The sequence below is a fragment of the Euprymna scolopes genome, chromosome 43 (assembly GCF_053919585.1).
Source record: "Euprymna scolopes isolate OS-2025 chromosome 43, ASM5391958v1, whole genome shotgun sequence".
Taxonomy (NCBI): Eukaryota; Metazoa; Mollusca; class Cephalopoda; order Sepiida; family Sepiolidae; genus Euprymna; species Euprymna scolopes.
In genome coordinates this window covers 44,286,952-44,303,201 of record NC_136524.1, presented here as the reverse complement: position 1 = coordinate 44,303,201, position 16,250 = coordinate 44,286,952, and the positions used below count along the sequence as shown (strand labels likewise).

General features: G+C 33.5%; 1 protein-coding gene across 3 annotated transcripts in view; it reads right to left on the bottom strand.

Moving 5' to 3' along the window:
- Positions 1-386: 386 nt before the first annotated feature.
- Positions 387-16,250, bottom strand: part of LOC145268307 (protein ARV1-like) — a 90,020-nt gene continuing 74,156 nt past the window's right edge. For all 3 annotated transcript variants that reach the window (XM_080123762.1, XM_080123763.1, XM_080123764.1), the window contains 2 exons: positions 6,302-6,394; positions 387-1,253 (listed from right to left, as the gene is read on the bottom strand). In XM_080123762.1, coding sequence (XP_079979888.1) covers positions 6,318-6,394 — 77 coding nt within the window. In that variant the 3' untranslated portion in view covers positions 387-1,253; positions 6,302-6,317. The remainder of the gene's footprint in view (positions 1,254-6,301; positions 6,395-16,250) is intronic.

Sequence of the window (16,250 nt, the reverse complement as noted above, 5' to 3'; positions counted from 1 at the left end):
TGTTATATATTTGTTATTTGACAACTTTTTCGAATCTATGTGTATAGTAAAACAAACCAAGCATCATGGCTATGATGAATAGCAACATTGATAGGGAATTTCCTTGGAAGATACTTCTTTGTATTTTTATCTCAGTTATGAATTATTCTCCAATTGTCGGTTCAAGTCCTCATGTTCTCATTGCTTTTCCAATCAAATTGTTAATCTTCTCTGGTACTTTACACATCCTCAAGTACTGTATTAGCCATGCTTGAAGGATTCTGTCATACATATTCTTATAATTGATCCATGCCATGGCTATGTTCTCTTGTTATTTTTACCTTCCTCAGGATCATCTAGTCGATGTGTAGTAGTTCATGCACTTCTCTTTTTCCTTTTTGGGATCATTTCTTTTCTTTAGTTCACGGTTATTAAGGAAGTGGTAATTTTGTTCTCTCAGTTGAGCTGTTAGGATCTTCCACATGGTTGGTCAGCATGTTATGGGCTTGTAGCTGCCAATAGCGGTTCCTTTTTTTTGGTTCTATCTTTGGTCATCCATTTTGACATGTCTGCTTTGTGGATACATCTTTACAGGTTTTGTATGAGCCTTTCGTGTAGTGAAATTTTTGAACCAGTATATGTTTATTCCATCGTAATCTGGTGCTTTTTAATTTGCCAGTTTGCTTAGTGTTATCTTGAGTCTTTCCTCGCTGTCTGTTCCTTCTTCAATTTTCAGTAACTCTTCATTCATGTCTTATAGTCATTTAACATTTCTGTTGTGATCTTGTCATTTTTCCCATATTTTACTCCAGTAAAATTTTATTTCTGTCAGGTCCAGTTTAGTTGTTTTTGGTCTTCCTCAGTTTATGTTTTGATAATATTGGCTTTTCCTTTCAAAGGTCTACTGCTCTGATTTGTTAAGATTTTCCACATGGTTGGTAAGCAGGTTATTGGCCTGTAGTCCTGTAGTTGCTGAGAGCAGTTCCCTTTCTCAATCTTGATTTTTTGCTTTAGGTTTTCATGTTTCTTATTTAGCCTCTCTTGTGATTCATGCTTCCACCCTTTTTTGTTCTCTTTCATCCTGTTTATTGCTTTGGCTTTGTTTTTTAGTTTCTTGATCAAGTTAGACTTTGCAACCAAAGCATTTAACAATCAAAAAGTGTAATTTTGAATAATTCTGCATGGTTTCTTGGTTTGAGATGGGTTATCTTCCCCTGAATTGAATTTGCCACCAGAAGAACATTAGGCAGATACTGTTTATTCAGAATCCAAATCTGAAGTAGAGAAAATAAAATAAATAATTAGTATTTATAAAAAAAACTATTATCTGAGTTTGTTTGTAAAATGCTAATCTAAGAAAAATTTAAAGAGAGCTAGTCTATATAATAAGAATGAGTCTCTTTCTGGAAGTTTTGTGCTTTAAAGCATTTTTTTTTATACAAAATCAATATTTTATTCTGGTTTGTCATTTTTTTGTGAAGCAAAAAAAAAAAAAAATATTAGTAGGCAGGCAGGCTCACACTCATACTACGAAAGAGGAAAAGAATGTGAAAAAAACCCAAAAAAGCATGATGTGTTTGCTGTTGCACCCATTGCCAAACTAGAAGTGACATAGGCTTAAATTAAGGCTAGTCAATTGAAAAGAGATGGATGACTTTCGAAAATATCGGCAAAAAAAGTGACCTCTTCCTGTAGAAAAGTGCCCAGTTGAGGGTGAAGGAATTAATGTTTTAAGCCAATGTTTCGATAATTGTCAAGGTTCAAAATAATACCAATCTCGTGAAAATCCGTCGCCTCTGTCAAAAGTTTTAGGCAGACATACAAACATGCATACATTTAAACAGACAGGTGAGATTTATATTATAGATGACAAACAGCATCCATTCTAGGCGAATTGAACCGGCTTCCTCCACAGGAGGAAGTGTCAAAGAAATGTCAAATTCACAAGCATGTGTATCACAGTTAGGGTAGATGACAAAATACAATTCTTGCAGGGAGGTGTTAAGGTCCTCCTACATACAGTACCTAGTATCCCCAAATAGGAAGCACCGTGTGAATGTTACATATTATTTCTAAATACGAATTATTAACATTTTCAGCAAGTGTAGTAAGATTTAGATGTTCTTTTCAAAATATAAAAAATATTTCCACAAGGTTATTTTTGTACCGTGTTCAAAATTCCGAATTGCAAAAGATATGGAGAAAAAGGCAAATGATTTTATTTAATAGTAAAGTTTCAGCTTATAAAACAGATCTTGACACAATTTTAAATAAACAAATGTAAAAGTTTCTTTCCCCATTTTTCCTTACCAATAATAACATTACAACAGGTTATGCTTTTATTTAATACTATGATAAAACATTGTTTAAAAATAGCGTTTACATATTAATCTGAAGCAACCCAAACCATTTTATGCGTATCTAATTTACATATTTATTTTTTAAACAGTTTCTAATTAATATTCTGTAAAATATATTTGTAATTTGCATTGTCATATTTTCTCATATGAGTGTCATTCCAAAAGTAAAGCCTCCTATTTTTCAACAAAAAGTTGAAGAGCTACGAAGACACGAGTGGTACCATTAAAACAAGTTACCCATCACTCTCAATACACTTTTACCAGGAATTCAACGACGCCTCGCTGCTTCTGATGCACGGGTTGCTTTCTTAGAGTCCCACACTGTCAATATCTGCAACAGAGAGACAAAACTATCAGATCATGAATACATTGAGTTCAGTCAGCATAACAATGCACTTTACAATCCCCTCTGATCCATTCAAATGGAATAAAATAAATAGGAGGCATTACTTTTGAAACGCCCCCGTGTATATATGCAATAGTTTTGCCATTAGTAATATTGTTTTACAGTAACCCGGATAGAAGAGACTTACCCTCTCTAATATCCGGGTTACACTGTACATTAACACAGGCTCAAATTTGGGACCAGAGAAAGTCTCTCTTATATCCGTTTTTCTTATATCCGGGTTACACTGTAATTATCAATATTAATTAAATCAATCTAATATAAAATAGGTTAATGTTTGTTTTTTTTTTTAAACTTTTCTAGAATTTCATTTTCATTATTTTTTTCAAGAGAGATAGTTTCCATGAAAACTTCCGATTTATGGCATAAGCAAAATGTCTGTCACTGGGATGCTGACAACAGATACTACAGTTTGATTTTAGCCAAAATGGCAAAAGAATGATAAAAAAAAATATGGGCTAGGTATTTTTATATGAATGAAACAAAAAAAACAAAAAAAACAAAAACAATAAATGCTGATTTAAACAGGAATCTATTGCATTATCTTTATGGGGTGGGTGGGTAGTGTAGTATTACTTCCTCTTTTTAAGGGAGATAGGGGAATCCTCCTAAACGTTACCTCCTCCTTTATAGAAAGTGTAGTGTAGTATCTGTTCTGTTGTTATAGCAGTAACTTCACAAGGGACTATTTTCTCATTTTTAATAGGTTGGTTGGTTGGTTGGTTGTTTTTGTTTTACGACATATCAACCCTTTTCAGATAATTTAATGCCAAATCCAGTGATTTTGAAGAAGAATTTTTTAATAGAGTATATTTTTTTTAAGTCAGTTTCTATTTAACCCATAGTTGGGACCCTAACAGGTATTACCAGTCCGGGTTAGAGTGGACCTGGGAGCAATGGCAATTAAAGGGTGGCTCCACACTTCTCCAAAGCCCGCAAACTGGGGCCTCACCACCGGATATAGTTTAAGGTCATATCCAGGACCGTTTTTAATAGGGGAAGAGGGTAGTGTAGTATTTGTTGTTGTCATAACATCCTCCCAGGCATTATCTCTTATTTTGGAGGGAGAGGGTTGTGTAGTATCTGTTCTGTTGTCATGATAACATCCTCCCAAGCATTATCTCCTCTTTTTGAAGGAGAGGGTAGTATAGTATCTGTTGTCATGATAACATCCTCCCAGGCATTATCTCCTCTTTTAGAGGAAAAGGGTAGTGTACTATCTGTTCTGGTGACATAACATCCTCCCAGGTATTATCTTCTCTTTTTATGGGAAGATGCTTCCTAATATTACCTCATCTTTTTTTTTCTTTTCGGAATGGGAATGAATTATTTGTTATGTTGTTAAACTACATGCAGGCATTACCTCCTCCTTCAAGAGGCATTGTGGCATATTTTCGTTCATTTGTAATAATACAATCATTCCAAATATTTCCACCTTTTTTTTTTTTTCCTTTCAGGCATTATCTCCTCCTATGGGGGATAGTGTAGGATATTTTCATTCATTATGATACATTTGTTATCATAATATCATCCTCTCAGGCATTACCTCCTCCTTTTTAGGGGATTCAGTGTAGTTTATGTTCATTCAGCATGATCCCATCTTCTTCTTTTTTATAAAACTATTCAAACCGAACTTTTTAATGGCAGAAACAAATATAAAATAACTGACTTGTTTGGATGCTCACGAATGTTTCAAATTTTCTCGACCAAAGTTGATTTTTTTTTTTATGTAGAGTGCGTTTTTAATACAATTTAATATTTATTTAATTATTCTTTAAAACATTATCTTTTTCAAGAGTAAATAATATAACTAGTTTTTTTTATTATTATTGCTGTTTTTACTCTTTTCAAATTGTATGATACCATCTCTGCACAAAATCCATTTATTAAAGTTTTGTAAATAGACATAAATCATGGGTGTGAAAAAAAAAAGAAAAAAAATAATAGATATATAAATAAAACTAATAATAATAATAAAAAAAAAAATATCCATTCACGAAAATCCACTTGAAAACTTTAAATATATAAATACACTCTACATAAAAGTCAATGGTGGTCACGAATAAATAACATAACTCATTTTTGTTAGTATCTATATATAAAAGTGAAAATGTGTGTGTGTGTGTGTGTGTGTACATTTCCCTACCAAATAACTGTCAATTTTCAGTCTAGAGATTTGAGATTTGACATATGGAGTATTGAGATTTGGGAAAATCTTTTTAATTGGTTTTCGGCCAGAAATTGGCTGCCAAGGGGTCAAAGTTCAACGATTTGTGACCTTTGAAAACTCTACCAAACTCCTCTGCCAATTTTGAGTCTAAACACTTGAAATTTTAGATGTAGGTTACTTGGACATGGATCAAACTTTTTAATTTGATTTGAGTCCCAAAAAATAAATGTTAAGGGGTCAAAGTTAAAAAAAAAAAAAAAATTGACCCCTGCGGTCTCTACCAAATTACTAAAGCAATTTCTGGTCTAAACATTTGAAATTTTATATAAAGGGTATTCAGAGATAGGGCAAGCTTTTTAATTGGTTTGGGTTGAAAATCTGAGCTGCCAAGGGCTCAAAGTTCAAAAGATTTGACCTTTGCAGCGTTTAGCAAACTACTCAGCCAATTTTGGTTTTAAACATTTAACATTTAAACATGTGGCAAGCATTTTAATCAGTTTTGGGGTGAAAATTTGGTTGCCAAACTTCAAAGTTGAAAGATTTGACCATTGCAGATTCTATCAAATTCCTCCGCCAATTTTAGGTCTGAAGACTTGAAATTTTAGATGTAGGTTACTTGGATCAAACTTTTTAATTTGATTTAAGCCCCAAAAAATAAATGTTAAGGGGGTTAAAATTGGGGTCAAAGTTAAAAAAAAATTGACCTCTGCGGTCTCTACAAAATTACTCAGACAAATTTTGGTCTAAACATTTGAAATCTTACATAAAATGTATTCACATGTAGGGCAAGTTATGAACAACACGTAGGACCTGAGCAAAGCCAGGCTGAACTGCTAGTTTTCAATAAAACTATCAGTCGAAACTTTAATTAAAGTTGTGTAAATATATACAAAAGATACCCTCATTGTTTATGTATAATAAGAGTGCAATGCTTAAGATAAACTGGTGTCGACCAGTAGGTGTCCTTTTTTTTAGCATTGAAGTTGGTTGAGGTCCGTATTTCATACTTCATCCAATAAAAATATTTATTTTAATCATTTAAATGATACTTTTTTTTTTTTTTTACTTTAAAAGAGAGGGACAGACGACTAATTTCCAACATTAATTTGTTGTAAAATAAAGTTTTACTTACACGCCATAAAGATTTAATTGAAAAATCCAACTTTTTACTCACAGATCGACATTAATAAAAACTCAGAATCTACACTTGACTCAATGTAATTCTGGGCTCATTTTGAAAAGAAATAGATTAAGTTACAAGAAAAAAAAAAAACTGACAAAAATACAAAAAAAAAAAAAAAGTTAGCAAATATTAATAAGAGATTCCTATACATTTTTGGGAGAAAAAAATGAGGTTAAAAAAAAATAAATAGAAAAGAAACTTACAAATATGAATATTTGGTCAGGAAAACCACCATTGGCTGATATAACCCAAAAGTATCATCAAAATAGCTGTAATGTGTGAATATTCACATATCACTGAAAAAAAAAAATTAAAAAAGTAAAACAATATATTCCTATATTTATAAAATAGATATAGTTCCCCCCCCCCGTTAGAAAAAAAAACAAAACAAAACATTATAACAATAAAAACATGAACTTAGAAGAAAATAAATTGTAGATTTCAAACTAACTCACACTCCTTTGTTTCTCTCTCTCTCTCTGTCTCTACCACTCTTTCTCCATACACACACACATATATATATATATATATAAAACACAATTTTTCCCTTCTAGAAAAAACATTATAACAATATAAACATAGATGTCACATATACATCCAATATGGTCACACTACCTGCCAATACCTGAAGTATGTTTTTCCGTTCTGGTTATTATCAATCCATTTAATTCAATATAGTAATTCCTGCAATAATTCTGAGGAGAATCACTTTCCCAAATCAGTCATACTTACAGACGGTAACAGGATACTTCCTCACTCACTGTTATGTCCTCCTCCTCTCCCAGTTTACACCTTTACCAAATATTTCATAAGGTTCAATTATTACATGCATCCATAATTATTTCATTTTATTATCAGACATCTAATACTCATTCAGTATGTAAATAATGAACATTCCTTTTTGTTTTGTTTTTGGCTTCCAACACTTTGATTTGCTGCTGAGATTCTTTCATGGTTTAAGAGATTGAATTTTTTAATACTTTCAGAATGATTTTAATAAAATTTGAGATGATGTCCTCCTTTACTCTAACAAAAACATAAAAACCTCTGCTTACCACACATAGCATAATTACGACACAGACTTTCAGACTGCTTACTGCAAACAATACACAGCTTTATTAGTTTCTTTTAAAAACTATTCATTCTCACTGAACACATCACTTCCACATTGTCCAGATTTACTTATTCTTTAACATCCATCTATCTATATATATATATAAAAGGCAAAATGTGTGTGTGTGTGTGTGTGTGTGTGCGCGCGCAATTTTATGTATGTCCAGCAATGGCTTTTTTCAGTGGGGGGGGGGGGGTGCTTGGAGCGGTTACTGTTTCTTAGAACCTTTTATATACTACATAGATTATAATATCTACGATTTACGAAATGAGCTTGCATGTATCTTTAATTTGGGCAACTTTTATATGCTATTTTCGCGATATTTCTTGGTCTATGCATGTTTGTTTGGCTTCTCAGTGTAAAAGCGAAATTGAACCCTTAGCTGAAGCAGCCCCCTGGCACTCTGCTTGATTTGATCAATGCGGGGAAAACCCCTTATATCAGACAATTGCTATTACTCCCCTTTTTATGGGGAGCTAGTCACCCCCTCCCCCCAACTTCTTGGGGAAACAAAACCAAAAAAACTGTTTCGCAGCAAAAGTTAAGTGCGGGATTAATGTTTGACCTCATTAAATTTACGCACCTGTTAATTCACGTTTTACTCATTAAATTTCATCTGTTCTCATTCCCCTACCTCCGTAGAGTCGAGCTAAGTCATCACGCTTTTTTTTTTTTTCACTTTAGCCTCCAGGATTTGGGTTTGAACCTACCTCCCTCCCCCAAACTTTTTTTTTTTTTTTCAAAAACCCGGGAAAAACTGGGAACCTCTGCTAGTCTATATATATTAAAGACAAAATGTGTGTTAGTGTGTGTGTGTGTGTGTGTGTGTGTGTGTGTGTGTGTGTGTGCATTTTTTTGTGTATGTCTGGCAAAAGCTTTTTTGGAGCGAGTTCTCCGGGGGGTGGGGAGAGCTATGTCTTAGAACTTTTTATATACTCCTTAGATTATAATATCTACGATTTACAAAACGATGTCATAAATATCTTTTATTTCAGCGACTTTTATCTTACAAAATTTGTGCTGAGAATTCGTTTTCTCTACTGCTACTATGTCGTGACGTTTGACCTAGAAAACCATATGTTGACATTCAACCACCTGCGTTTTTAAACGTTTATTTTTGGCTGTTCTCAAGTCTCTGCCTTCATGGTGTCATGCTAAGTCATCAGATTATTAATCTCAAGGCTTCGGGTTCGAGCCTACCTCCCTCCCAAAACTGTTTTCGGTGGTTTTTTTTTTGTTTTTGCAATTGTTTTTAATAAGTTTAACATTGTGTTTTCAATTTTTTTATTACTTCTCTTATTCTTTAGTTTTCATTTTGTTTTGATCTACCCCCCCCCAACACATACACCTCCAAACACCCAGACACCCCTGGCTAGTCTATAAATATAAAAGTGAAAATGTGTGTATGTATGTATGTATGTTCGCTTTTTGTGTATGTCTGTAAAATACTTTTTTTGCTGGACTTCTTGGTCGGCTCATTCCTTCTTAAAACTTTTTATATCACGTCTAAATGATAATATCTAAGAGTTACGAATGGAGGTCGCCTGTCTATTTTATTTGTCCGACTTTCATGCACTATTTTTTCCAGATTTTTAGAGCATCCCGTGTATCATTTGCTTTTCAATATAAAACAAGCAAAACAAAAATTGGCTTGCAGCCACGTCATGTTTCAAGGTCAAACATCACATGACTTAAGTTTCTCGCACCTGTTAAGATGCGTTTTATTCAGGTCCCAGGGTTTTTTCCATTTCGTTTCCACCTCCACGTCAAAGGTTTGGGTTTCAAGCCTACTTTCCTACTAAAACCTTTTTTTCTTTTACACCTCCAAACACCCTGCCAACATTTTTTTTTTAAACAAGGTTGTTTTGATCACCCCCCCCCCCCCAACACACACACACACACCTACAAACACCCGGGCCACGCCGGGTACCCCCCACTAGTCTATATATATAAAAGGCAAAATGTGTGTGATCATTTTATATATGTCTTGCAAAGACTTTTTTTGCCGTGATTCTCGGGGGGGGGGGGGTTACTATCGCTTAGAAGTATTTATATAATAATATCTAGGATTTGGGAATGCGTGTCGTGTCTACATTTATTTACGTTGACTTTTATGAGATTCGCGCTATTTTGCCGTGTCGCCTGCTTGTCCTGCTTTTTAGTATAAATAAAGTGAAACTAAATTCAAACGGTGTATTCTCGGCTTCTGCACTGGAGCGTCCAGAAAGCAATCAGCTTTTGATCAATGCGGTGGAAACCTTATATCAGACAATTGCTTTCATATGGACACCCCTATTTTTTATGGGGACCGACATGTTGGGAAACTAAACCAAAACAAACTTAACTGCGGGATTGATATTTGACCTAATTCACTTTTTAGTTTATTCATAACCCTTCTTTTTTTTTTTTTTCGCTTTCGCCTCAAGTATTCGAGTTCGAACCTCCCCTCCCTCAAACTTTTTTTGGTTTTTCAAACAGCCAGGTACCGCCGGACCGTTCGTGTTTTTTTTTTTTTTTTTTAGAAGTTTTAACATTGTTTGTTTTTATAATATTTAGTAAATTTTTAGATTAGGTCCACCTCCACAATTTTCTTGTAAATGACTCTTATAGGTTTTCGACTATGCTGAATACGGAAATCGCATTGAAATTTTGCAGAAATAAGTAGTTATCGAGATATAAAATGTTGTATTATGCATTGTATTCTTTGGCGGCGGTCTGTATTACGCGCGTGCATGCGCCATAAACAAATCTACGCGCGTAACAAAGATGGCCACCAAAGAATACAATGCATAAAACAACTTTTTATATCTTGATAACTACTTTTTTCTGCAGAATTTCAATGCGATTTCCGTATTCAGCATAGTCGAAAACCTATAAAAGTCATTTAAAAGAAAATTGTGGAGGTGGACCTAATCTAAAAATATACCTAATATTTAAACAGGGTTATTACTTCCCTTTGTAATCATTTTACCCCTCTCCCCACACGCTTCTAAAAACCTGGGCAATGCCGGGTAACCCCGCTAGTCTATATATATATAAAAGCGAAAATGTGTGTTTGTATGTATGTGTGTTTATATGTCTTGCAAAAACTTTCCACATGGATCACGGATTTTCGCCAGATCGGTATCATTTTAAACTTCAAGCTTCGCCCGACAAATATAAAAAAATTGGCCAAAAACGTTAATTTTTTCACCCTGAAATCATCACTTTTCTACAGGGGGGGGGGGGTCAGCAAAAACCCTCTTCCCATGACGAATTCACTTCTACGCATGCGTCATACGACGTCGTAACCTGATTTACTTTAAATATTTGAAAAAGTGACACAATTTCAGCGACGTCGTCTTAGCTCAGTTGCTTAGAGCGTTGCCTCCTTATCTAAAGGTTTTGGGTTCGAATCGTGGTGTGAGATGTCTTTTTTTTTTTGATTTTTTAAATTTTAATATTGAAGCAGGGTTATTTAAGCCATTTTTCACATGTTTTTTTGGGGGTGGTGGCTATTTTTCACGTTTGTTTTTCTGTTTTTTGGTTTTTTTTTTAATTCACTTATTCTTAGGTTTTCATTAACACCCCCCACTCCCGTCCAACCACACACACCCATAAACACCCAAGCAACGCCGGGTACCTCCCCGCATTTTTCTGTCTTCTTTTTTTGTTTTTCCGATTTTTACATTTAACATCATTTGTTTGCCTTACGTTAGTTTTTTTTTTCGATGTTTTGATTACCTCCCCTGCTTAAGTTTTAACGTTCGTTTTTTTACTTCGCTTATAACAAACAAACCTGGTCATTGACCTCATTTGCTTACGTCGTCGTTGTCGTCATCGTAATGCTCGACGACTTCTGTGCACGCACCTGTCAATTTGGTTCTTACTTAAATAAATTTAAACATCTTTCAGTAACTCATTCTGGCCGGCCGATTTTATTTTCAAACTTCGCCTCAGGGCTTCAAGTTCGATCCTTCACTCAGAAGCAAAAACTGTGGCCTTGTAACCTTGATGAATAAAAAAATCAAAGAAGATTTTCCATCGCACAGTGTGTTGTCTTTTTACTGCATCATACATCAAGAAAGCCTCTGTAAATCATCTTTGAAACTCAAACATGTTATGGATCCAGTAGTGCGTGCAGTGAACTTAAGAGCACGGGGACTGAAACACAGGCAGTTCCAATGTTTCTTGTAAGATATCGAGGCAGATTTTACTGATGTGCTGTATCACACAAATATCCGATGGTTAAGTATGGGGGAAGTACTGAAGAGAATATGGGACAAAAAGCATAGGTTGTCATGTTTTTTAAAATGAAAGAAATTCCTTGTGACTTTTTAAAAGAAATGGAGTGTGACGAATGGGTTTGTGATTTTGCATTTGCTGTAGACACATTGCAAAAGCTGAGTGAGTTAAATACAAAACTACAACGCAAAAGTGTATTTGCTCATGAACTGTATGTTGAAGTGAAAGCGTTTCAATTGAAACTTAAACTTTTTGCCAAGCAGCTTAAAGAGCAAAACTTTGTTCATTTTCCTGTTGAAAACACGAGCTGTTACACAATCATTATCAGACAAATACAGTTCCCACTTGATGGCTCTAAAAGAGGAATTTATCAGAAGATTTGCTGATTTCAAGGCAATTGAAGGACAGTTTGATTTGCTCAACTCACCTTTTGCATGTGACGTTGAAACAGCTGCTGAAGAACTACAGGTAGATCTTATTGATTTGCAAGCCAACAACTCTTTAAAAAGGCTCTTTGAAAATAAACCACTGGTCGAATTTTATGCATCTCTGCACCCAGAAAAGTTTAAAAATCTCAAAAATCTTACAAGGAAGATGTTTGTGTTATTTGCTTCAACTTACATATGTGAGCAGACTTTTTCCATATTGAAAATTAACAAGTCAAAGAACAGATCACTTCTCACAGACTTAAATCTTCAGTCAGTGTTAAGAATCAGTACAAGCAACTTGACACCTAATTTCAACAAACTGGTAAATGATTGCAGTCAGTTGCATCATTCTCACTGAGTCTTTTTGATCCTTCTGTTGCTCAGTTGCTGAGCTATTATGTTTTTCAAATAAATATATTTCATATGAAGTTACTACTTTAAAATATCAATAGAAATATGCTTTCCTCTTAAAATTGATTTACTTTATTTTTAAATAAATGTGCTTCATGTGACGGTTCTTTTTTAATATTTAAATTCATTTTTGTCCTTTGAGTTACTTTATATGTGTATCTTTTAAAGATTTTATTCTAAAATATTAATTAGCAAGATATTTTTTAATCTCTTTAAACAGAGTTACTTAAGAATTGCTTTTATTCTTCAAACAAGGTTATTTGTTTTTCAAATGTGTTTCATGTGAAGCTCAAACTTAAAAATACATGTTAATAAAATTGTTTTCTTTTAAAGTTTAAAGTTACTGTATCTTTCAAATAAATGTTTTTATGGTAATCTTCTATAGTACTTTAAAATGCTAATAAATGAAAATTAATTATATTTTTTCTCTGAAATCCTTTTATTTTGTCTTTTTTAAATATCAATTACATTGGAAAATATACTATGCGGCCCAGTAAAATTTTGAATTTTTTTAATGCGGCTCTTGCACTGAAAAGTTTGCCCACCCCTTACCTAGACACACCCGGGCAACGCCCCCCCCCCCTTTTTACTCCTCTCTTTATCCGGTTTGCCTACTTTTGTTTTGACAGCTACTACCACTTTTTTACACACCTCTCTCCACCCGGACTTCCTACCATTATGGCAACGCCGGGTACCCCCACTAGTAAGTAAATAAAGAAGTTGTTTTTCTCACTGGCTTCTAGCCAGTTTAAAGTATGGCTTTGACTTCAACACCTAATACTTAACATATGCGTTTTGCTTCCATTTCATTCAACTGAAACACTTTATATCAACCCCTTTTTTTTTCTTTATTCTTTTTTAGGAATACTTTAGAGCGTCTTCACAAGAATACCAGCTTAACAATTTCACTGTCTGTCTTTCTCTCTTAATCATTTACATTGAAACAATTATTTTAGTAAACTTTCCTAATCATATTGCAACAATAACAAAAACAATCCTATTTCCTATTATTCATAGAGGAGAGTGATTTCAATAAGATTAAATATTAACTACACGATCATTACCAATGTAATTTTTGTGCGACTTTTATGAAAATCGCAGTTTGCAGGAATCTACAAGTGCAGTTATATTTTACAACTGGTAAACATTAATCAGAAACGACTTTTTCAGGGCATACATCGTAAAGCACAAACAACAGCTGATGTAAGTGTAAATAGAAAGAACTTGATTTTAACTCATTTTTTTTTTTTTTGCGAAACAAACAATAATCGTGTTTCGATTGTTCATTTTAGTGGATGGGGGAGATTTCAATAAGATTTAAGAATTTGGTCGGGAAATCTTGCCCCATCCTGCATATTCTCCTGACCTAGCTCCCTTGGTTATCACTTATCGTGAAGAGGATTGCAAAACAATTTTGATGGTCCTAGGTAAAAATGACAAGAGAAAATTGAACACAAGGTATTTATCGGGTGTAGTTTTGAGGGATTTCGAAAAGCATAAGGAGTTTTGCGGTGTCTCTGCAGTTAAAATTTTTCCAGGCAACGCTAGATCGGGACAACTAGTATACGTTGAAATTATTCTGCAGAGCATTCTAGTGTATTATAACTCACCAAGAGTGTATGTTTTAGTACATAAGATAATGTACAATTGTAAGAGAAACAGAAAATAACAGCATGTATGAGTCATGTTATAATTGTGGGCATGCGTATCCATGTCGAGTTATCTCCGTTTGTTTCTTGAGAACTTTTACAAAATGGCAGGTAGTTGTTTCTCGGTTATTCATCAAATTTTATTTTCTTATTTAAAAATAAAACTTACTTGATAAATTTGCATGATTTTTTGAACATGATATTTTTGTTTCGTCACAGATACGAAAAAGAAAGAAAAATCCATATGATTATATCATATGGATTTTTCTTTCTTTTTTTTTTTTAATATATGGTGAATTTTGGATAATTTACTAAGAACTGTCATGTAAAGAATCCTTAATCTTCCTCTGCTACAATGGATTGCATTTAGAATAGACTAATAGGCTATCTGGCATTGCTCAGTCATAAAATACATGCAGATTTAATATTTATCATTATAGAGTCAATGTTCTAATGATTATTGCACAATTTATATTTTATTACTTTATTATATACATATATTTTTATTATATATATATTTTTATAATTTGAATGATTTCAAAAGTAAAAATTATCACCTGGGTGCCATCAGCTGGAATTGAAACCAGAACATTTAGCTCTCCAGGGTTATTCGCCACTATCTGAGCTAAGAGAGCATTGTATTTTCTTCATAACAAAATAATTTAATTTTTTTTCAATGAATTTTTTCATTGAATTATCTCCGTAATAACAGAAACAATATATTATTCATTGAAAAAATCCGCTAGCATTTGTGCCAAAAAAAAAAAAAAAAATTAAAATCACAAAACTTTTGTTCAGCACCTTATGGCAGTTTATGTAAACTGCCTGTATAATAACTGGAGTTTTATGTAAACTGCCTGTATAACAACTGGAGTTTTATGTAAACTGCCTGTATAATAACTGGAGTTTTATGTAAACTGCCTGTATAATAACTGGAGTTTTATGTAAACTGTCTGTATGATAACTGGAGTTTTATGTAAACTGTCTGTATAATAACTGGAGTTTTATGTAAACTGTCTGTATGATAACTGGAGTTTTATGTAAACTGTCTGTATGATAACTGGAGTTTTATGTAAACTGTCTGTATAATAACTGGAGTTTGATGTAAACTGCCTGTATAATAACTGGAGTTTGATGTAAACTGCCTGTATAATAACTGGAGTTTATGTAAACTGCCTGTATAATAACTGGAGTTTGATGTAAACTGCCCGTATAATAACTGGAGTTTATGTAAACTGCCTGTATAATAACTGGAGTTTATGTAAACTGCCTGTATAACTAGAGTTTGATGTAAACTGCCTGTATAATAACTGGAGTTTGATGTAAACTGCCTGTCTAATAACTGGAGTTTTATGTAAACTGCCTGTATAATAACTGGAGTTTTATGTAAACTGCCTGTATAATAACTGGAGTTTTATGTAAACTGTCTGTATAATAATTGGAGTTTTATGTAAACTGTCTGTATAATAACTGGAGTTTGATGTAAACTGCCTAGAAAATACAGCATGGCCCTTATTCTGCATATATACCCTTTTTTATTTGTTAATAGGCGACAGAATTGCAATCTGATATCTTTTATTGAATCTAAGAGAAATAAAACGGAATTTTTGTTGAAAAGTAAACAAACCTTTATGAGGATGTAATGCAACAATACTTTCTTAAATGTTGAGTATATGGACTGTAAGAACTACGACATTCACGTTATACTTACTGGTCAGCGCTCCCCAACTCCCTCTCTAGGATATAAAACATTATGTGTGCATACTTTTTTTATTTCGATTACTATAAAAGATTTTCGGCGAAAGGGGAAGACAACTCTAATATTAAACTAATGTGTAAGAAGAATTTGCTCCCTTGAAATCTCGATGAAGGAAACATAAATTATCTCCCTTTGAAAATTGAACATGAATTTTTAAATGAAAATAAAATTTACATAAATGATTAATAATAAAATCAATTAACGAAAGTTATTTTATTTTGTACGGGGTTTTTAACAGATTATGTAAGGAATAAATATTGTTAATTCATTATCTATCTCTCTCTCTGGAACTAATTAGAGATGCTCCATGGAAAAATATTTTCTCTCTCCCTGCTGAACAGTGTGCAAACGAGACCACTGACTGGTTCAAAACTGCAATCGAAGCGCATGTTCCCATGCGGAAATTTTATAGTAAGCCCCACTCTCCCCAATGGTTTACGTCGACTTGTGCAACTGCCATTACTCAAAAGCAGCATGCATACCGTAGGTTTAACCGACATAAGTCCAGTTCAAACAGACTGAAGTATATAGAAGCTAGAAATAACGTTAAGAAAGAAATAGCGACAG